The following is a 22,582-nucleotide window of genomic DNA, read 5'->3' as shown; positions in this document are numbered from 1 at the left end:
ATTTCCAAGTTTTTGAACTAGCTTTAAACCTTAAGAAGTTTTTTCTTTTAAGATTTATTTTAAATTATATTTCAGGAGGTTGTGCATGCAGGTGCCTGAGGAGGCCAGAGGAAGGTGTCAGATCTCCAGGAGCTGGAGTTGCAGGTGGTTGTAAGCCACCCAACATGGGTGCTGGGAATCCAACTTTGGTCTTTGGAAGAGCAGTACAAAATCTTAACCTCTGGCCATCTCTCCAGCCCCAGGAGTTTTCTGTGTCTGTGATACATTATGAGCATTTTAAAAATCACTGTATTCTGTATATATGAGTGTTTGGCCTGTGTGTATGTCTGTGCACCAAGTGCACTTACGGAGATCAGAAGAGGGCCTCAGGTCCCCGAACTGGAGTGACTTATGGTTGTGAACCACTGCGTGGGTTCTGGGAATGAACGTGGGTCCTCTATAGGAGCAGAAAGTGCTCTTCACAACAGAGCCATCTCTCTAGTCCTTCTTTACCTACCGCCTCCTGAGACAGATTCTCACCATGGCAGCCCTGGCACTCCTGGAACTCTGAAGTCTGTCTGCTTCTACATCCTGAATGCTGTCTTTAGAGTAGTGTACCACCACTCCCTGCTTTTTGAGACAAGGTCTCATTCTTTTTTTTTTTTTTTTTTGGTTTTTTCGAGACAGGGTTTCTCTGTGTAGCTTTGCGCCTTTCCTGGAGCTCACTTGGTAGACTAGGCTGGCCTCGAACTCACAGAGATCCTCCTGGCTCTGCCTCCCGAGTGCTGGGAGTAAAGGCGTGCGCCACCTCCGCCCGGCAAGGTCTCATTCTGTAACCCAGGCTGGTTTCAAACTTGCTTTAATTTTCCTGCCTTAGCTGCCCAAGTGTCCTCTATTATAGGTGTGAGCTGTCCTAACTCACTAATTCACGGTTATTGGTTAGTGACTGTATCTCAGTTTCTAGTCCAGGAGAACCTGGAGCAGACTGCTGGCCTCAGTCACTGGTCGGAGCTGAGATGAGAAGCTGAGCCGCCACAGTCAGCTTTCATGATTTGATTTTTAACCACAAATAACTTTGTATTTGTCTTTTTTAAGACAGGGTTTCTCTGTGTAGCCCTGGCTATCCTGGAACTCACTCTGTAGACCAGGCTGGCCTCGAACTCAGAGATCCACCTGCCTCTGCCTCCTGAGTGCTGGGATTTAAGGCATGTGCCACCACCACCTGTCTATAGGGGCCATTCTTATTCAGACCACCACAGTAGACAATTTAATTTTTAATGACTAAAATTTTTTTGTGGTGGTGTACATCTTTAGTACCAGCATTCAGGAGGCAGAAGCAGGCAGATCTCTATGAGTTTAAGGCCAGCCTGGTCTACATAGTGAGTTAGTCTCTGTCTCTGTCTCTGTCTCTCTCTCTCTCTCTTTCTCAAAACTAAATAAATTAATAAATAAATGTATTAGACTGGGCATGGTGGCACACGCCTTTAATCCCAGTGCTTGGGAGGCAGGGGCAGGAAGACAGATCTCTAGTGGAGTTTGAGCCCAGCCTGGTCAACATAGTAGATATAGTTCCAGACTAGCCAAGGCTACATAATGAGACACTGTCTCTCTTATTCGTGTGGGTGTGTGGGTGTGTGGGTGGGGGTGTAAGGCTGCAGGTAAACATCGGGTATGTTCTTCCGTCAGAGCTCTCTGCCTTATTTCCTGAGACAGGTCTCTGACTGATTAGAGGCCAGCAAGGCTCCAGGATCTGCCACTCCAAACTCCCTGCACTGTGGTTACTGATGAGTGCTGCTGGACCTGGCGTTCTGTGTGGTGCTGGGTCCACCAGACCCTCATCACGCAGATCCTCATGCTTGTGCAGCAAGTGCTTTACCTACTGAGACACCTCCCAGCCCCCTAAAATGTAAACTGCATATGAACTGCAAACGTCATTGGCCCTCTGCTCTTGTTGGCCACCTTTGACCCTTGTCCTCTGGCATGTGCCTGTATTCACACTAACTCGTGCATGCTGCTTCCTTATCAGTTACCGAATGGTCTACAGACTTGCTTTGTAGCCCTGCACTCTGTTCTCTCTGCTTCTGTTCCCAGTGTGGGCTGAGTGAATCAGGAATGAACATTCACACTTTATGCCTACACAAACAGTGCACCGTGCACAGAGGCATACTGCTGTTGATAGTTGGTTTTGCCTTCGGGCAGGTGGGGTGTTGCTTTTCTATACTTGTTGATAATTCTTCCCATGTCTTTTTACTAGTGTCTCAGCACAGTTAACCTTGGGCTTCTTGCTACTGGGTTCTCCGTCCGTTGTAGTTTTTTCCTGGGACCTGCCTTCTATAGTCTCTAGGTGTGGCATTAGGGGCTTTTCCAAAGAGTAGGTCCCTAGTGGTCTACCATTGTGAAGAGGAAGGTAGAAATGCATGGAACAAAAGGGACGCCTTTCCTTTGCTCCTTGACAGATGGTGGTGAAAAGGTGGCAGATACCTTTAATACCCATCTCTGGTGACAGGCCTGCCAGAACCTCTGCCGTCCTGGTGCTGTGTACGCCTTCTTCGTTGTCTTCTAGTACTTGGTTACTGGTGGTTTAGGTTGTAAACATTCGGGGGAGGGATCTCCCATGCAGTTGTGTGCTTCTCTTCCGGGTGGGTGAACAGACTGTATACACAGGTAGTAATTGGCCAGGAGTCTGCCTGGATAAAGATGGTGTGGGCAGAAATTCCTAGCACTTGGCAAGGGAGACAGGAGGATCAGAACTTCAAGGTCATCTTCAGCTACATAGTGAGTTCAAAGCCAACCTGGGCTACATGAACCCTATCTCAAAATCAAAACAACAACAACAAAAACAAAACAAAAAGCAAGGACTGGAGAGATGGCTTAGAGGTTAAGAGCACTGGCAGCTCTTCCAGAGGTCCTGAGTTCAATTCCCAGCACCCACATGGTGGCTCACAGCCATCTGTAACAAGATCTGGTGCCCTCTTCTGGCCTGCAGGGATATGTTCAGACAGAACACTGTATGCATAATAAATAAATACATCTTTAAAACAAACAACAAAAGCCAAGGCCAGGAAACCCCAGCATTCAAGATGAGAGGAAGGAGGATCTCTGAATTCGAGGCCAGCATGGTCCACACAGTGAGCTCAATGATAGAACTACATAGAGAGACCCTGTCTCAAAAACCACCACTAACAAAAGCACATACAAAAAATAAACCTTAAAAAAGGTGTGGGGGGGGGCTGCTGTCTTTTGAGCTCAGGATGGTGAATCTGACACCCAAAGGGGAAAGGAATCTTTGAGGAGACCAGAGGAGTTGATACCCTTTCCCTCAGTGTGAAAGAAGGCCAGACAAGGAAGGAGCCGCCGGGCATTGCCGGGTAGAGGGCCGTGATGAAGAGAGTGAGGTCAAAGAGTCCTGACCGAACTGAGCGGGTCCCTGGGTGATGACCAGGGCCCTAAGCACAAGGCATGGGAAGGGTCGGGCGGGGTCAGGGAAGAAGAGTGGGAGAGACTGCCCTGTGCTTCTTAGCACAGCCGTGGGGGGGGGGAGGGCGCTTTGTGCTGGAGTGGGAGGGTGGTCCACTGTTGAGGATGCCCAAGATGAGTCAGTTCATGTGGGGACAGCTTTGTCCGAAGGAGCTGCAGGGACTCACTGGTACCTCATCTGGGAAGACAATAATATTGCTGTGCACTGGACTTTATTAAAGGATGCCATCTCACTGCACAGTTAGGATCTCTGACTTGTTTTCTTCTTTTTCTTCTTTTTTTTTTTTTTGGACAGGGTCTCACTGTGTAGCTCTGACTGTTGTGGAACTATATAGACCTGTCTGGCCTCAGACTCACAGAGATACACCTGCCACTGCCTCCCAAGTGCGGGGATTAAAGCAGTGGTTCTCAAACCTTTCTGATACTGTGGCCCTTTAATACAGTTCTTCATATTATGGTGACCCCAACCACAAAATTATTTTCGTTGCTGTTTCATAACTATAATTTTGCTACTGTTAATGAGTCATAATGTAAATATATGATATACAGGATGGTCTTAGGTGACCCCTGAAGGGATCATGACCTAGGTTGAGAACCACTGGATTAAAGACTTGTGCTGCAATCCCAAGTCCCCCCAGGGTTTCTCTCTGTCTCACTCACTGCTGCTTAGGCAGTGCCAGGCAGTGCCTTTCAGATAGACGTATGCTTCAAGGGCAGCTGTGGAAGTCAGGCCACCTTCCAGCCTTTTTGTGAAGGGAGATCTGGGCCTGTAATGATTGATCAGTCCATTCTAAACCAGACACCCAGGCAGCTGTGGCCAGAACAGGATGATGGATGACTTGAGAAGGGGCCTCGTGTCAGGCCCCAAGAGAGACAAGAGGCTGTATGTGTCAAAGTGCTTGGAAAGCATTCTGTGGGTGGGGTGGGGAGATGGCCAGGCTTTCAGGGTGATCAGAAGGCTGGATCGCAGCCAGGTTTTCCAGGGCTAACTATACCTGATCATAGCCTCTGCCAACCTGTGGTCTACAAGTAAGGGAGGACTGAGTCAGGCCACACCCAAGACCTGCAGGGGTGAGGTGTGTCGGGGCAAAGTGCATGGAGAGGAAGGCCAAGTGCTTGGCTGCCTTCCACTGTACTTGACTGGAAATAAGCAAAAACATTTCAAAATGTGGTTCGCATCTGGCTTTATTAAATATGAAGAGACTGTCTGTGCCAGCACCGTGAATGGGATGTAAGATTGGCAGAGCGTGGTGATGTTCTGTAGGCTCACAGCAGACCTGGCTTCTTCCAGCTGGGGTTGTATCCTTCCATGTGGCGTGGTGTGCGTTCACGTCATCACCCCTCACCCCCAGTATGTTCCAGCTTGTCAGAATAGGATTATCTGGCTCCCAGCTAGGTTGATGTGCCTTCAGTTCTGGGTCTCTAACAGTTAGTTCCCATGCCCTCTGTATCATGTGATGTTACTCTGATGGGAGGGTAGAGCTCACCCTCAGCAGCTCACCCTGGCATCTGATGATGCAGAAGAAACTTGAAGTAATAAAATGGATGCTGAGGAACGCTGCCTCCACTGTTACTGGAAGCTAAGTAGTACCCTGCCCTGACCAGGCTTGTTAGGAACTGTAGGAAAGAAAATGCTGCCATGACTGAAGTCCATAACAGGCCACTAGGCCCATCCCCACATCAAAGGGCAGGCCTTTAAAGGGCAGCTCAAGGGGGCAGCAAAGGGTCTCAACCACTATTAAGTCCTGATCTGCCAGTGAGTCAGTCCTCCTGTGCTCTTTTCAGGAGAAGCCCAGTTTTGCTATGTTTTCTGATATAATTCTGACCCTGGGTAACAACTTGAAAAGAACAACGTTGATGTACGTAGGAAAGAATTCTGGCACTTGTCTCTTGCGGTGTTACTCTCCCGTCTGCCCAAGTGGCGAGACTTACAGTCTCTCTGTTTAAGTTGTTCAGAGTGTAACGGGACCTGAGGGGGATTTAAGGATGACGGTGTACGTGGAATGTCTAAGCCCAAGGCCTACAGAAGCAGGGAAGGTTTTCTGTTCCCTTTGGTGCATTAGCCAGGACCAGTCATGTGCTATTACTAAAGAGCCTCCTCTTCTTTCCTTTATGAACCCCAGTACTCAGAGTGATTTCTCACTGGGAAGGTGCATTAAGTTGATGTCGCTGGGACACTGCCTGCTGCTCACTAAGCACCTTTCTCCGTCCAGGTCACTGGTTGTGATTAGTTGTCTGTCTCAAAGCTGACACAGTCTGCTATGGCCTGGATCTCTGCTCACTGCAGGGCACTGCTGCCGGGTTCTCACTGAGCTAAGGCTGGACTGTGTTGACCGGTTCTAGGGAAAGTAACTGGTGGCAGTGTGGGAGAGCCCTCTTAGGAGCCTGGCTTGGCCTTCCTTGACCACAGCCCATGTGTGACTGTGTCCCCCAGACTCCTGTGCCTGCTCCCCACATCCTGTGGCCACATCAGTGTTCTGGCTGTGCTGCTCATCTGCAAGTCCGTGACTTGCCGCCCTCCCTTGGGTCCTGGTGTTGGTAGACTGTTCTGCACCTCAAAATTCTTACTGAGTTTTTTGTGGCTGTTTACCTCTCGGTCCCTTTTTTATACCTGCCAGAAGGCAGAAAGGGAACAGATAGGGCTTTGGGGACACAGGTGAGGCATGTGTTAATCCTGAGATTCTCTGGAGAAAAACCAGTTCCACCATTTTGGGCCAAATTAAAGCAAGCTTTTATTAAAATATTAAATACTGACCAAAATGGAAATTGGTCAGAAGTACTCCCTGGAACTTCCAGCTGAGTGGCCCTGTGACTTGTGTTGTTGGGGCTTTTATGGACAAAACTCATAGGCCACCGTACTTTCCCCATGAAGCTTTGTCATTATTTTTCGAGAACTACAACTCCCAGAATCCCAGGAAGTCACCTGCTCCTTGGGCAGGTGGGGCTTACAGGTTATTTAGGGAAGCACAGGTCTGCTTTTCCATCTCAGTGTGGAAGCCTTGCAGCCTCGGCCCCTTTGCACTGGGTCTCCTGTGGCCCTGCTCCTGCCTGCGTCTGTTCCTACACTTCCTGTGGACTGGTTGTCGGTGCTGTTGTACTTCACCACTGGCATGTCTCTGTGGCTCCAGGGGCCTTTCTTCTCATATGTCTGCTCCACACCTTGCAAGCAAGCACCTGCTGCTGCCATCTTGTCTGCCAGAGCTTCAGAAATAGATAGAGGAGGCCAGAACTTCAGATATGCCTGTTAGTAGATTTAGCAATGTGATGTTTTACATTTAATTTGATTTATTAACTAGTGTGGGATAGAGAGGGTATACGTGTGCTATGACATGCATGTGGGGTCAGAGGTCAGCTTTATGGTGCCAGTTCTTTCCTCCCACCTTTTCTGGGTTCTAGGGATCAAACTCAGGTTGTCAGGCCTGTGTGGCCGCTGCTTTAATATGCTGAGCCGTTTCACTCATCCCATGATGTGTTCGGTATATCTCATCATCGATATTCCTACGTGGGCTTTTCCTGTGATTTCAGAGGCGAGGTGCTGTAGTCCACACACCTGTTGTTCAGTAAGTAGACTGAGGTGGTTTGTGTTTTGGAGGTCAGAATGCTTTGGAGTACCAGCTTGACTGAGTTCCAGCTCAGAGCCCCCAACTTGCTGATTCGTTTACCAGCAAGCACAGTGCTGCAAGAAGACAGGCTGCTGGCAGAGCAGAGAGCCAGGCCCCAGGCCCCAGGCCCCAGGCCCCAGGCCCCAGGCCCCAGGCCCCGCTTACTCAACACACTGCTTTCTTTCTAACGTATACATACCTGTTCTTTCTTTCTTTTTAGAAAACACTTATTCTCTTTTATGTGTAAGAGTGGTTTGCTTGCATGAATGTGTGCATATGCATGCAGCGCCCTCGAGCCAGAGAAGATGTTGTATTTCCTGAAACAGAGATTACAGGTGGTTGTGAGCCACATGTGTGTGCTGAGAATCAAACTCGGGTCTCTCAAAGAGCAGCAAGTGCTCTTAGCCACTGAGCCATCTCTCCAGGCCCTCGTACCTGTTCTTTCTATGTGTATGTACAGGTAGAGGGAGGCAGTGTGTGTTCTGTTTGGCCCCTCATAGTGTGAAGTAGAACCTTCACTAGGATAGTCCTTTTATATCTGTGTATAAAATGTATTTTAGATACTTTATTGTTGTTTTATATTGGTGTGAACTGTCTCCTGTTCTCAGTAAGTAGAAGTTGGAGCTGGTCTCTTTGGCCCTGTTAGAAAAACATGAAATTGCTCCACAGAGACTCTTGCCTTTGGGGGAATGGGATGTGACATCTGTGGACTGTTCATTTTACAGGGAAGAGTCTAGAACTGCAGCCCCGCTGTACTCAGAGAGCTGGGTAGGGGCTCAGGCCACTCAGAGGCCTAGAAATCAGAGGTCTAATTAACAATGATCTCAGCAATCTCTTGGGGCAGTCCCTTTGTTCTTCCTGCCCAGGGGCTTCTCTTCTTTCTGGTAATCACCTTCCTGTCCCCCTTCTCCTGGCCCTGCCCTTACTCTGGTTAGCTCTGGCCACTGCTCTGCCGAGAGCCTCTCCCTTCATTCCTCTCCCGAACGCAGCCAGGCTGGCTGGCCCGGGACAGCACCTGTCTACAGGGGAGACCTGCTAGTGTATGTAAATATCTCTTCTTTTGTATTTCAGTGAGGATGCCATGAGGAAAGCTGGTGTGGCCCACAGTAAATCTAGCAAGGATATGGAGAGTCATGTGTTCCTGAAGGCCAAGACCCGGGTAAGACCCTGCTGGCCAAAGTCCCCAGCAGAGCAGTTCCAGGAGGGGAGAGTTGCTGAAAGTGAGCCCTTCTGCGTGGATCCTGGAGAGGGGGAGTGCTTGCTTGCTGATCTCAGATACAGCTGGCTTCACTACAGCACTTGGAACCTCCCGTGTCCATGGAGTAGGCAAGACTCCTGGATGGGCACTGAGTCTACAGGTCCTGCCTCTGACCCTGTCAGATGTATGTAGTCAGCCCTGCGATTCCTACACGGAGCTCCTTGGATCCCACTGCTCCTATGAAGGAGAGGCTGGCTTCATGCTCCTGGAGCCAACACCTCCCTGATGCACAGGGGTCCATTCCTCTTTGGTTCCTCTGTTCAGAGAGATGGGCAATGTTTGGTAAAGTTGAGTGAGCTTGGAACTTCCTTCCCAGGTGGAGGTGGTAGAAGGATTTCCAGGCCGGTGCAGCACCATGGCCTGTAGGTGACTTTCTCCTAATTTGTTAGCTCTCAGGAGTGGAGGCTAGAAGTGGAGCAGCGGGGTGGGAAGACGGCTCAGCAATGACGGGCCAGACTGTTCTTGAAGAGGACCCGAGTTCAGTTCCCAGTACCCATGGAGGCTGGTTCATGACAGCCAAAACTCCAGCTCCATGGGATCTTCTGGCCTCCACAGGCACCTACACTCTCATGCACATTAGCTACCCATTCCGCCCCATTCCCATCTCCACCCCTACCCGCCCCCCAATTTTAATTTAAAGCTGGGTGTGGTGGTGCATGGTTTTAATCTTTAGCACTTAGGAGGCAGAGGCAGGTGGATTTGAGGCCTGCCTGGTCCACATATTGAGTTAGGCTAGCCAGGGCTACAAGTGAGACCATCTACAAACAAACAAACAAACAAATAAACAAATCCATTAAAAAAGTAAATAATCCATTAAAAAAGTGATGCAGAAATGGCAGACATGAAGTGAGGTTGAAGTGTGTTTCTGTTTACATGTACATGGAAGGACAAGTTTCAAGAGCTTGTGGACTGCTCTCTGGGGGTATGACATACATTTGTTCTTTTAAAAGCATTATTGAGATTGAGTTAAGGAACCGAAATCCACCCATTTGAGGTATATAGTTCAGCCATCTAGGATATTCTGCGTCATGTGGACAGTTACTGCAATGCAATGTTATAATATTTACAGAAGCTTGATACACATTAGCAGTCTTGCTCCATTTCCCTCTAGCCACAGCACCACTCACCTGCTTTATTGCTGTGGGTTTTCCCCTTTGGCCTTGCTTATAAACACAATCGTAATGAGTTTTGCAACTTCTTTCACCTAGCACAATCTTGTCAGGGTTCATACATTAACCATGCTGTAGTGCATACTTGATTCTGCTATTCAAGACAAGATTTCATGGTTGTTTTTGCTCTTTGCTCTTTTGGGGGCCCGCCACCCAGCTCCCAGATAAATACACAGAGGCTTATTCTTACTTATAAATGCCAGGCCTTAGCTTGGCTTATTTCTTGCCAGCTTTTCTTAACTTAAATTATCCTATCTACTTTTTGCCTCTGGGTTTTTATCTTTTCTTACGTCTGTAAATCTTACTCTTACTCCATGGCTGGCTGTGTGGCTGTGTGGCTGGGTGGCTGACCCCTAGCGTCCTCCTCTCCTTGTTCTTGCTCTTTCTTCTTCCCAGATTTCTCCTTCTATTTATTCTCTCTGCCCACCAGCCCCACCTATCCTTTCTTCTGCCTCACTATTGACCATTCAGCTCTTTATTAGACCATTAGGTGTTTTTGGCATGCACAGTAACACAGCTTCACAAAGTTAAACAAATGCAATGTAAAAAACCACAACACATCTTTGTATCATGTTCCACAGCATAAACAAATGTAACACACCTTAAAATAATATTCCATGCCGGGTGGTGGTGGCGGCGGCGCACGCCTTTAATCCCAGCACTCAGGAGGCAGAGGCAGGCGGATCTCTGTGAGTTCGAGGCCTGGTCCACAAAGCAAGTTCCAGGAAAGGCACAAAGCTACACAGAGAAACCGTCTTGAAAAACCAAATAATAATAATAATAATAATAATAATAATAATAATAATAATATTCCATAACAGTAGACTAGGCTGGCCTCAAGAGATATGACCTGCTCTGTCTTCTGAGTGCTGGGATTAAAGACATGTGCCATCATGACTGTCCCTGATTTCTTTCTTTGTTGAATTATATTAACATCGTTTTCTGTATATTGGTGTAATCAGTCTCCATTTGGGTTGTTTTCATTTTGGGGGCTATCATGAATAATTACTTTACTCACTAGTTTTTATGTAGATTTGTTTCATTTCTCTTGAGGAAACAAAAACTCCCTACATACTTGGGGTTTGAGTCTCTGACTCAGGCACTATTAAACTTTTCCAAGTAGCTGCACCGCTTGAAGTCCAGCAGCAGCCCAAGGCTCTGTGTCCGTCCCCCCCCCCCCACATTTGTCCTTGTCTTTGTTACTGCAGCCGTTGGTACCATCACTGTGGTTCTGATCGGTTTTTGTCTGGTCAGTAATGACATCCATCTGTAAACATTCTGTGGTGAGATGTCCATTTTTATCCTTGGATGTTTTTTAGTAGTTTATATATTAGATACATAGATCATCTCATTTGCAGGTATCTGGGAGATGGGTAGTTTATATATTTGATACATAGATCATCTCATTTGCAGGTATCTGGGAGATGGGTAGTTTATTGGTTAGCTTGTCCTTTGTATTTGTTTTGCAGTGGTGCTGCTGGTGTCAGAGACTCAGTCAGAGCAGTCAGTCTACCACTGAGCTGTAGTTTTGAGACATGGTCTTTCTCTGTAGCCTTGATTGTCCTGAACTCACTCTGTAGACCAGGCTGGCCTCAAACTCACAGAGATCTGCCTGCCTCTGCCTCCTGAGTGCTGGGATTAAAGACATCTACTACAGTTAAAGGAATTTTGGTAAAGACTTAATCGAAGCCAGGCATAGTGGTGCATGTCTTTAATCCCAGCACTCAGGAGGCAGAGGCAGGTGGATCTCTGTGAGTTCAAGGACAGCCTGGTCTGCATAGTGAGTTCCAGGACAGCCGGAGCTACATTGTAAGACCCTGTCTCAAAAAAAAAAAAAAAAAAAAAAAATTTAGTTGAATCCATCAGCTATTTCTAAAATGTAAGTTTTGTTGGTTCAGCTTTGTTTATTGTCTTAGTTCATGACAAGCCAGTCTAAACTTAGTGGCTTAAAGGAATAACCCTTTAGTTCTCCTGGGTCTGTGGTCTGGAGTTGAGGTGGTTGGAATTGTCTAGCTGGGTACTTCTACTGTCTGTCTTCTGCCTTTTCTTGTGACTGCTTTTGTAGGGGCCGGGCTGGGCCGGGCTGGGCCGGACTGGGCCGGGCTGAAGATCCATTAAAGGCTTCACTCATGATTGTATGTGGCTTTTACTACAGGACCTTCACATGGCATCACTATGACATAGCTGAGACTTGGTTGTGTCATGTTTGTGTTTCTGGAGGAAGAGCTGGAACTTCTAGTCCTCAAGTCCTAGAGCATCTTTTGTATGTAGGAAGTCTAAGGCCAGTGTGGCGGGTCAGGAAGGGAAGTTGCCTCTGCCTTTTGGTGTGATCAGTGGCCTGTGTGGGCAGGGAGTCCAGTGACGGTTGCATTTCCACCACAGAGTAGCCATCTCCAGAGAGCTTTCTAGTGGCTGATGAATAAACCTTAGCTCCCAAAGGAGGTACCCAGAGGTTCATCAGCCCCTCACCAGTGCAGTTCACTCTGCCTTGGTCGTTGATTTTTACAAGTGGTGCCTCAGTGATCTCTTTTGAAGCCGTCTCTAAATCCCTAACTCCACCAGTAGGCCCCGACTAACTGGAGGAGAACTGCTGTAGGAGCAGTGTTGACTAATCTATCTGTCTATTCTTTTGCCTTTTTGTTTGTTTGTTTGTTTGTTTGTTTGTTTGAGACAGGGTCTCACCATGAAGCTTCTGTCTAGCCTGGAACTCAGAGACCAGCTTGCCTCTGTCCCCACGTCATGGGATTAAAGGTGCACGCCACCACACCTGGAAAAGTCTATTTTTAATGACAGCTGCTTGCCCTCTTTTTACCCGCTGTTCCCCGTAGAGGTAGGTGCCTGCGGTTGTAGTGAGAACCTTCCTACCCTAGGTACCGTGGCACCCCAGGTTCACTGTGCCTGCTCTGGTTTCCAAGGCTCTGTTAGAACAGTTGTGAAAGAGATTTAAAAGGTCGTACTCCAGAGCATTGAGGAGAATGAGGAAGGAGAGGAACTGGAAAGTCAAGTCATGGAGGAAGGGAATGATCTTTCCTTGAAATCCTGGCAAGCCTGCAGGTTCAGGACACAGCACCCTCTTCTGGCTTCTGCAGGCACTGCACTGGGGCACCACCCTTTACAACACATGTAATTAAAAATAAAATAAGATCAGAGAGATTACAGCTTCTTTAGAGACGAGTAACAATAGGAGGCAAAGGTGAGGGTAATTTTTTAACACATCTTTCCTCAAGTTTATTTGTAAAAACAGCATGGGGTCCTGATCATCTGCAAGTGTGTAGGTTTGTCACACCAGTCCATCTGTCTTCACATTGGCAGACAGAAACCTTTTCTGTGGGGCTTCACAGGGGCCTGGGTACCTTTGGGAGCCTGAGCTGGAGCTGAGGCTTCTGCCTTGGTTTGAACCTTGGGCTTTGGTTGGCAGAGCCTATGACCCTTGGCCACGTAGCTTCTAATGCACTGCCCAGGCGTGGAGTGAGCAATGAAAGCCAGACGGCTGAGCTTGCGGTGGGGCCCTTTGGCATCCTGGGTTTGACCACCTCGGGCTTCCCAAGGGCCTTGATGGCCTCTGCGTTGTTGGCCTGCGTCTTCCTCAGGCCCTCCTGGGGCTTCTAGGCAAAGCACGTGTTCCTTAGGAACTTGGCGTCAAGCCTCTTAAGAGACTTGTGTCCTTGTGACCAGGGTTTCTTGATGCCATTTCTGTGACATTTTTGGGATTGGTTGTGTGTGGTGTGGTTCTTGGACTTGGCAACCCAAGGCTCCCGAAGTGCCTGGGACTGGAAGAGAAACTAGGTGAAGGTAATTTTAAAACGGTCTGTTTCTTGTCATACCCCCCAACCCCATTGTTGAGGGTTGAACCCAGGCCAACCCTACTCTACTTCTCCATGCTAGACCCACAAGTCACTTTGCTAGTTTTCTGTGTTTGTAAGATACGAAGAATTTTAATACAAGACAAAGGATCCCATGGAGAGAGGATAACTTTAGAATTAGAATTATTAATTCTAAAGTTATACATTAGGTTTTTTTGGGTTTTTTTGTTTTGTTTTGTTTTGTTTTTGTTTTGTTTGTTTTTTTTTTTTTTTTTGCTTTTTTGAGACAGAGTTTCTTTGTGTAACAGCCCTGGCTGTCTTGGAACTCTCTCCTGTAGACCAGGCTGGCCCTGAACTAACAGAGAGAGATCCGCCTGCCTCTGCCTCCCGAGTGCTGGGGTTAAAGGTGTGCAACACCACTGCCCAGCTTGTTAGGTTCTTTATAGTGTGTACTGTTAGCATAAATTTAAGATAATAAAGCTAGGCATGGTAGTGTACACCATCAATCCCAGCACTGGGGTAGAAGTAGATCATTTCTTTGAGTTGAAGCCAGCCTGGTCTACTAAGTAAGTCAGGCTAGCCCCACCAGTGCTGTATGTATGTGTACACACACACACACACACACACACACACACACACACATACATACACACACACACACACACACACATATATGTTTCAGACAGTTTCTCTGTGTAGTCCTGGCTGTCCTGGATATCTCGCTTTGTAAACGAGGCTGGCCTCAAACTCACAGAGATCTGCCTGCCTCTGCTTTCTGAGTGCTGTGACTAAAAGTGTGCGCCACCACTGCCTGGCCAACATTTTTTTTTTTTTTAAAGAGACTAACTAAGCTAAGTTCTCATTCCTTAAAGGGCTAGTCCCCCCCCTTCCTAGTATCATTCTAATTTGGTCATTTTATCTATGAAAAAGGTCCTTTATGGAAAATCAATTATTTTTTTACGTATCTACTCTGTTCTGGTTGAGACTGTTCATATTTGACAGATAATTTCATAGACACAGTCAATCCATTTCCATCTAAGCCCCAGCCCACAAGTTACACATAGAGAAAACAACTTAGACATCCCAGCATTCACAAAGAGAAGTAGAGGTAGGGAAAAAAGCACAAGAGGGAGGTACGTAGGTCAGTGTTTGTGCAAGCCTGATAAGAGACTTATTTATTTATTTACGGTGTGGTCTGTGTTCTTCCTGCTGCCAAGGAACTAAGTCCAAAATTTCTGTTGATTCCCCGCCCCCGCCCCCCACTGGGTTTCTCTGTGTAGTTTTGGTGCCTATCCTGGATCTTGCTCTGTAGCCCAGGCTGGCCTCGAACTCACGGATATCTGCCTGGCTCTGCCTCCGGGGTGCTGGGATTAAAGGCATGCGCCACCACCGCCCGACCAAAATTTCTGTTTTTAATTAGGGCAGCAGTAATGGTGACAGTGTCTTAAACGCTCCTGTAGTTCCTAGTAATTGGTTCCGTCACATACAGATCTCATTGGTTAGTTACAGCTACAGTTTGGTTTCATATTGTTTTAGAGCCAACAGCAAACAGTTCCAAATTCCAAGTCATACTCATCAACTAGGAAAAGCCTGTGCATTTTACTCGTTCTGTGTCTAGGGTGTTTATTGAGCAGTCTAAGCAACCATCAGCAGAGGGACTGGTGACAGTATCTGCTGTAGTCCAGTTCCTGCTGCCCAGTGTTCTTTGGCTGCTGTGGCAACTCTAAAGAGGACATTTCCTTAAGAAATGACTTCACATCTTCGTGGACAGTCACTTCTGTCAACCCCCTCCCCAGCTACCTGGCCAGGCCCTGTGCCTCAACCTTTATCTTTTTAACCTCTTGCATTTACCTTCTGAGTGCTGGGATGGCAGGCTTGTGTCACCACGCCCAGGCTGCAGTGCTGTGCTGGTGATTAAAGCCTCAGCTTTGTGCATAGAGGCATGCTCTGTCCTGTCAACTGGGCTGCATCCCTAGCCATAGGCAGCAGCTTTCTGGTGTAACTCCAGAAGCCCAAGCAGCAGAAACAGCAGCCAGTTCTGGCCTCATCAGAACCAGCCCTGGGAGCTGGTGAGAGGACTCCGCAGGAAAGGAAGGCACTGCTGCCTGAGCAGCTTCCGGAAGCTCTGGCCCTGCCACCGCCATGGGAGAAGAGACCCGGCGCTGCAAGCGGTGCTCTGACCTCTCCTTGCGTGTCCATAGCATGTCTACCTACATGCGTGTACGTACAGTTAATTAAAATACAAACCTCTGCATTAGAGGACACATGGAGAAACTGAAAAACAACTCAGAAAATGTAAGTGATATGTGATGAGGAACAACACTAAAAATAGGCAAAGGGTTTGAATCGGTATTTCTCAAAAGAAGGTACAAACTGGCCAAGACGCAATGAGGAGATTCAACACTGCTAATGGTTAAGGCTGGTGAGGTGGCTCGGGGTAAAAGCAGTGAAAGAGTCGACTCGTGGAAGTTGACCTCCACATGTGTGCAGTGACACGAAGTGCCCACATACAGATCACACACACGTGCACACTCTTATAACCCTAGCACTCGGGAGGCTGAGGCACGAAGATTGCCATAAGGTCAAGCCAGTCAGGGGTAGTGAGATAGTGAGATCCTGCCTGAAAAACAAAACCAAAACCCACCAAACCACAGTGAGATACCAGTTCATACCTGTTATGATGGCTGTGATTTAAAAAGAGTTATAGCTGGTAGTGATGAACCTGTAGTTCCTATTCCTTGGGACCTGAGGCAGAAGGATCACTTGAGCATAACATAGCAAGACCCCCATCTAAAAATAAAGCAAAAAAGACAAGAAGCAGTGTTAACAAAATGTAGAGAAATCAGAGTCCTTAGACATTGCTGGGAGGGATGTAAAATGGTGCCTCTGCTATGAAGAGCAGTATAGTGATTTCTCAAAGAATAACAACACTCTATGTATATATTCCTAGGTATATTTTAACATAAATGAAAACATCCAGATAAAAACTTACGCTGATATGTCCATGTTACCATTCATAGCAGCCAGAAGTGGAGGGGCTGGAGAGATGGCTCAATGGTCAAGAGCACTGGCTGCTCTTCCAGAGGATCCAGGCTCAATTCCCAGCACCCATGTGTTGGCTCACAACAGTGGTAACCCCAATTCCAGAGCATCTGAAGCCCATTTCTGGCCTCTTTGGGCACTACATGCACATGATGCACAGACATACATGAGGCAAAATACCTATACACAAACTAAAGTAATAACTTTTCTTAAAGCCCCAAATAGAGACAGTCCAAATGCCTATTAACTGATGGGTAGTTAAGTAGAATGTGTCCATATCTGGTGGTATTGTTTGGCTGTATAAAGTATGAAGTGTTCATGTTACCACAGAGTGAGTCTTAATAGCGTGATAGACATTCTGTGTGTGAAGTAGAACAGTCACAAAGAACTGCGTTTTGTATGCATTTTGATAAGATATTAATAATTGGTAAACTGTGATGAATTATTAGTGTCCCGGGTCTGGTGTAATAAATGACTACCGATCTAGAGGCTTTGGTCTCTGGGTCCCATGGCTCTTTTCTCTTGAAGGGTCACACATGTTTATAGTTGGCTAGTTTTGTTTTCTTTCTACCTGCCTGCCTTTCTTTCTTCCTTCTTTTTTTTTTTTTTTTTTTTTTTTTTTTTTTTTTTTTTTTTTTTGATAGGGTTTCACTTCGTAGCCCAGACTGGTCTTGAACTCACTATCCTGCCTTGCTTCATGCTTTTTTTATGGACAGAACTACGAAACAGCATGTTTTTGGGTTTTGTTTTGTTTTTTGTTTGGTTTGGTTTGGTTTGGTTTGGTTTTTTTTGTTTTGTTTTGTTTTTGTTTTTGTTTTGTTTTTTGAGACAGGGTTTCTCTGTGTAGCTTTGCGCCTTTCCTGGAACTCAATCTGTAGCCCAGGCTGGCCTCGAACTCACAGAGCTCCGCCTGGCTCTGCCTCCCGAGTGCTGGGATTAAAGGCATGCGCCAGCATGTTTTTGAAATAATGAATAAAGCTCCATAATTTCCCTCTGTGTTTTCAGTTGAGATTGGCCCTGCAGAGTTGTTTGAAAGCGTCTTGGAACCACGTGTGTTATGTAGGAGTCCCCTGGCCTTTCCTGTCATTGGCAGATAGTCTCCACTAGTGACCAGGTGTGGTTATTATTAAGTTTAAGATCCCTTTGCAGCCTTGCTTGTACCCATGTTCTTCACTGAGGACTGATGCAGTTTTGGTTTTTTTTCTTCTCTACAGAAGAGGACCACTTAAAAATGGGTTGTTGTTTTTGTTTTTGTTTTTTTTTTTTTCCTATAGTATTCTGCCAACAACTTGATACTCATTTGTTTCTGTTGAATTTTGAGTTTTTGTTTTGGTTTCTTGCATTTTCTCAGTTGTGAAAGCTTGATAGGGTTTCTTAGTGCAACCCAATAGCACGGTATGTTTGGAAAGGCTGTTTGCTGCCTAGTTCCTGATAGTTGATACTTCCTATGACTTAATCTGACCTTTAGCGTTTCTTCTGCAGATGGGAGTGACTGTGTTCAGAGCCCTTGGGCAGAGTGCCGGGTGACACTGGCATTTCCCTTCTCATGTCTTGTGGGAGCTCATTCTAGGCTGCTGCGGTTTGTTCCTTCTGCAAGACTGATGGGTATTTTGAAAGCCTGTGAGGATGACACCCACACTCTCCTGTCATATGTGTGTGGGGTGTTTTCGTGCATGAGCTCAGGCCTCACATGTGCTTTGCTGCCAAGCCACATCCCCAGCTGCTCCTGGGCCTTTTCAGTGTTTTTCTGTAAACTAGCTAGTGTTAGTCATCTTTGTATCAGTTGGTGGTTGGGAGTACTAAAGGCGTTAATACATGTAAAGTCTTTAGACCTGGGCCTGGTACCTTGTACCTTTTAGACATGTCTACTCTGGTTATGGGATTGCTGTTTATAGTCTCATAAACTGCCTTGGATGCAGCCTGAACATAAGAAATTGTGATGATGAGCGGGGCAGGAGGAGTAGAGAGAAAAGGGCAGTTATCTGCCCCTCAGCCTCTTTCCTCAGTCATCCTAGAAATTTTAGGGGCTCTGGAGATGAAAGAAGGGCCATACTCTCTCTTTTCAAACAGAGGATGGGAACGTTCACTCCTGTGGGAAGTTCAGTTTGGCCACCAGTGTCCACCACTGATGGTGAGCAGCCAAGGAGCAAATGGCAGCTAAGCTTTGGAGTCAAAGGCACAGTGACAGTAGCTGAAGTCTCCTGTGGAAAGTCTCTTTGGCAGCTTACCCACACACCCAGCATGTTCCTAGGTGACCAGCCCTTGTGAGAGGCATAAAATATGCTCTGCATGTGAGAAAGTCCTCTATCTGATTGCTCTCTGTGCCCCACCCCTCTGTCCTGGTCTATAAAGCTGAATTGGACCTTGATGACTGTCGTACTTAGTAGGCCACAAGTGGTGCTGGTCATCTCAACATGATGTGTCTACACACCTGACCCCAGGCACTGGATCTTCTGTCCCAGCCTATATGTGGAAAAGACTTTGGGGATGTACTCCTGTGCTCCGTCTACTGTGTCTTGGGTCTGAGTAAGCGTAGGTCATTCCTTCTGGAACCTGCTTCTTCCAGTCATGTCTTTCATGGTAGTAGAAAAAAACTTGCTAAACTGTTTTAAAGATCACAGGAGAAAACAGTGTAGGTCTTTAACAGAAAGTCACATATGCACCTGCCTGACCCTAGGGTCTCTTCCATTGGACCTCGGCCATCTTGTTTCCATTCCTGACTCTGACCTCAAACATCCCTATTCCCCATTCACCACAGGAGCGTACTTTGGGTACCAGGCCTCCCTTGACAGACTGCCTTTCGGTCAGAAATTGATGGGGTATTGGAAAGGGGTGTTGACAGAGCCTCTTTAGTGTCCCTTGTTCCAGCCGTGCGTCCTTTCCCACTGTCTAACCCCACCCCTTGGGGACAGATTTCCCCAGCTCCCCTTCATCATACTGTGTACTGGGAGACGGGCGATGAATGGAGTCTGGAAGTTCATGAGGGATGACGGCTGTAGACAGTCCTAACCGGACAGGGCTCTATGCTCGTTCAGTCTGTGTTCTTCTTCTGTCTTCTCCTTCGTCACCTTGTCAGTCCCAGGACTGCTTTGGAGAACAGCTCGTGCAAACCGCTGACACTAGGGCTTTGCTCTTGAACTTCCGTGCTGACAGAGTGGGCATTTCAGTGGAGGGAGGGAGAGAGGGAGGGCATGAGACTTTAACCCAGGCATCTCTTTTATTCTATGCCTCGGTGTAGACTCATAGTAGTTATTTCGCTAGAAAACCCAGGAGTGTCCTTAGATACACAGAAGACATCAGTGGAAGATGCCTCACTGGGCAGTTTCAGAAACAGAACAGCTCAGAGAAAAGGCCTCTGCAGGCAGTGGTCTTCAGCTCTCACATTTGAGAGGGGCTTTGCTCTTTCTCTCTCTGTTCAGCTAACAGAAGAGCATCCTCAGTCATCCTGGAAGTTCTAGAGGGCTTTGGAGAAGAAGGAAGGACCATATCTCTCTTTTGGAACACACACAGATTTGTGTGTAAATACCCGTCTCACCAGCAGGGGAAAGGCCACCACAGTGTTGTTCCAAAAAGCAAAAGGACTAACACATCAATAGTGCAAGCCTTGAGACTTTGGGCCAAGTCCTTGGACACCACACGTGAACACACATTGACTGCCCTGTGATAAGAGGAGCTTGCAATGGGTTTTCTTAGCTGAAGTGCTCTCTTTGTCAGGGTGGAAGCTCTCTACACCCTTCTTAATCTGTTCCTCTAAGTAGGGGATCACTGACAGCCTCCCTGTGAGAGGTGGATTCCAGAGGAAGCCAAGTCAGGTGAGTGGCTGTGGCCATCTCAGGCAGTTCCAGAGGCCAAGGCTTGTAGAAAGCAGCTCAGCTGGATGGCTGGGCCATCAGGGGTGACAAGGGGGAGTCACATGCCTTTGCTTCTCCGTTTGGGATTAAAGTACTTCCTGTTTTTCACTTTTAGGACGAATACCTTTCCCTTGTGGCCCGACTCATTATCCATTTTCGAGATATTCGTAAGTAAGAGTTTCTATTTTGGGGTGATTGTGCTTCTTTGAGGGGCTGTATTTTGTGGCTGTGTGGTAGGGACTCTCAGGCAGGCCTTAGCATCTGAGTTAGGACATCACATGTTTCTGGGATGTTCCTCACTGCTTCTCCTCACCCTCCTAGGCCTCAGCCTCAAAAATGTGCGTTTTGACTTATGGAAATGTTGGCCCCAAAGTGATCTGAAGTGGGCTTTTGTTCTCACTCCTTTTATGACGTTTCCCTTTGCCTCTGGGTAGTTCTTAAGTGAGCAGTTTACTTTGTAATGGGTTTTATTCCCTAAAAGTTGATTTTGTTAATCCTAGGAGACCTGAACTGTATGTCTCTATGAGACTGAAATTTTTGAAGTCAGTTCCCCAAGTCCCCGCTCCTTCTCTTTGCTGTCCCCTTACCTCAACTCTTGTCCCCTCTGATTCAGAGGCACCAGGGCTGGTGAGCACCGAGTTCCAGCTGACAGCTGTGTAAGCCCCAGACAGGCTTGTCTTGATGGGCAGGTTGGGGGCAGAGTGCAGGTTGTAGTGGCAGTCCAGTCTCTGGTGTCAGGTCACTGAGAGCAGTGGGGGGGGGGGGGGGCGGGGGGAGACACTGTGAATTCCAATGCTCAGTGATAATTACTTCACACTAACTTTTTTTCCCTTTCTTTTTTCCCCAAGACAGGCCTTCCCTGTGTAGCCTTGGCTGTCCTGGATCTCACTCTGTAGACCAGGCTGGCCTTGAACTCACAGAGATCCGCCTGCCTCTGCCTCCTGAGTGCTGGGGTTAAAAGTGTGCACCCATGCCCGGCTACTCCACACTAACTTTTAAAAAAAGATTATTAAATTGTGTGTGTGTGTGTGTGTGTGTGTGTGTATCTCTGTATGAGTGTGCACATGTGAGTGCAGGTGCCCATGGAGCCTAGAGGCGTCAGATCCCTTGAGCTGGAGTTACAGGCAGTTGTGTGCTGCTAGATGTGGGTGTTAGGAACCAAACTCCGGTCCTCTGCCAGAATGGTGCGTTCTTAGCCAAGTGTGGCGGCAAAGACCTTTAATCCCAGAGAGGCAGAGGCAGGCAGATCTCTGTGAAGTTTGAGGCCAGTCTGGTCTACAGAGTGAGTTCCAGGACAGCCAGGGCCACACAGAGAAACTGTCTCAAACCCCTCCCCCCAAAGAAAAAATCGACAGCTGTGTCAAGTTGGCATAAAACTAGCCAGCCACGACCTTTGAACCATCACTCCAGGCCAATTCCTCACTAAGTCTTTACCAGAATGGCCAGCAAGGTAGACTTCACCAATCTTGCTTTTTTTTTTTTTTTGGAGTATTGGGAGGTACTTAGGTACTTAGGAGAAGAAAAAGTCTGGAGAGTAGGCAGCTGGATATCCTGGCATGGATTTCCATGCCCAGCTCTTTAGGATAGTATCCTGGGATGCACACAGCCCACTTACTCACATGGAAGGACTAAGCAGGAGGCCCTGGGCCACCAATTGTTAGGACTCCTCTTTCGTAGGGACTGGGTCGGTAAACTCGGTTCCCTCACCTAGAAAATGGAGATGACATCACACTGGAGTGAGCTGAAAGTGGAGGTGCTCCAGTCCTCAGCGCTGTTCTTTTAGCCCCAGCCTGGATTCCTGTCACTGCTCTTTGTGACTTTGGACCTGGAAGAAAGGAAAGGCCCAGGGTTGCTAAGCTCGGGGTGTGCTAGCCTTGGGGACATTTCACTGAGGTGGAGCCCTGTGCTCCCAGACTGTCTGTGCGCAGCAGTGCTGGGTTGGCATCTCCTCACTACTCACTAGAGTACCAGCAGCTCCTTGGGACTGAGGCTCTAGGTTCTGTCAGCCTTGTTTCTATGCATGGTCAGTTCAGTTCAGCAAATGACCCCTGGTCAGACACCTGCAGAACTGACCTGTTCAGGGATGTGTGTGTGTGCAAAACTGTTTACACTGGGGTTTTGTGTTTGTGTTTCTCTGTAGATAACAAGAAATCACAAGCTTCTGTCAGTGGTAAGTTTTCCAGTGTGGGATGGCAGGAATGAGATAGTCCATGCCTTGCATGGAGGGGCGGGGGGTGGGGTGGGGAGAGTGTCAACCACGTACTGGACTGGAAGGTTCCAAAGATCTCAAGTGGAGTGGCAGCTGATGAGCTGTGTCCCAGGTCTTCTTCACCCTTTGCTTTCTTGTAGACTGAAGTTACCAATGCTTTTCCATCTTGTTTTATTTAGCAGAAAGATCATA

The 22,582-nt window shown here is 47.4% G+C and overlaps 1 protein-coding gene and 1 pseudogene across 6 annotated transcripts in view; one reads left to right on the top strand and one right to left on the bottom strand.

Moving 5' to 3' along the window:
• Positions 1-22,582, top strand: part of Med15 (mediator complex subunit 15) — a 66,580-nt gene that overhangs the window by 14,088 nt on the left and 29,910 nt on the right. For all 6 annotated transcript variants that reach the window (XM_059276927.1, XM_059276926.1, XM_059276925.1 and 3 more), the window contains exons 2-4: positions 8,130-8,217; positions 20,297-20,348; positions 22,322-22,351. In XM_059276927.1, coding sequence (XP_059132910.1) covers positions 8,130-8,217; positions 20,297-20,348; positions 22,322-22,351 — 170 coding nt within the window. The remainder of the gene's footprint in view (positions 1-8,129; positions 8,218-20,296; positions 20,349-22,321; positions 22,352-22,582) is intronic.
• LOC131922834 (large ribosomal subunit protein eL29-like) lies at positions 12,786-18,193 on the bottom strand (annotated as a pseudogene).

The sequence above is a fragment of the Peromyscus eremicus genome, chromosome 12, assembly GCF_949786415.1.
Source record: "Peromyscus eremicus chromosome 12, PerEre_H2_v1, whole genome shotgun sequence".
NCBI classification, from domain to species: Eukaryota; Metazoa; Chordata; class Mammalia; order Rodentia; family Cricetidae; genus Peromyscus; species Peromyscus eremicus.
Note: the sequence above shows the minus strand (reverse complement) of the source record. Positions and strands in the feature narration are given on the sequence as shown.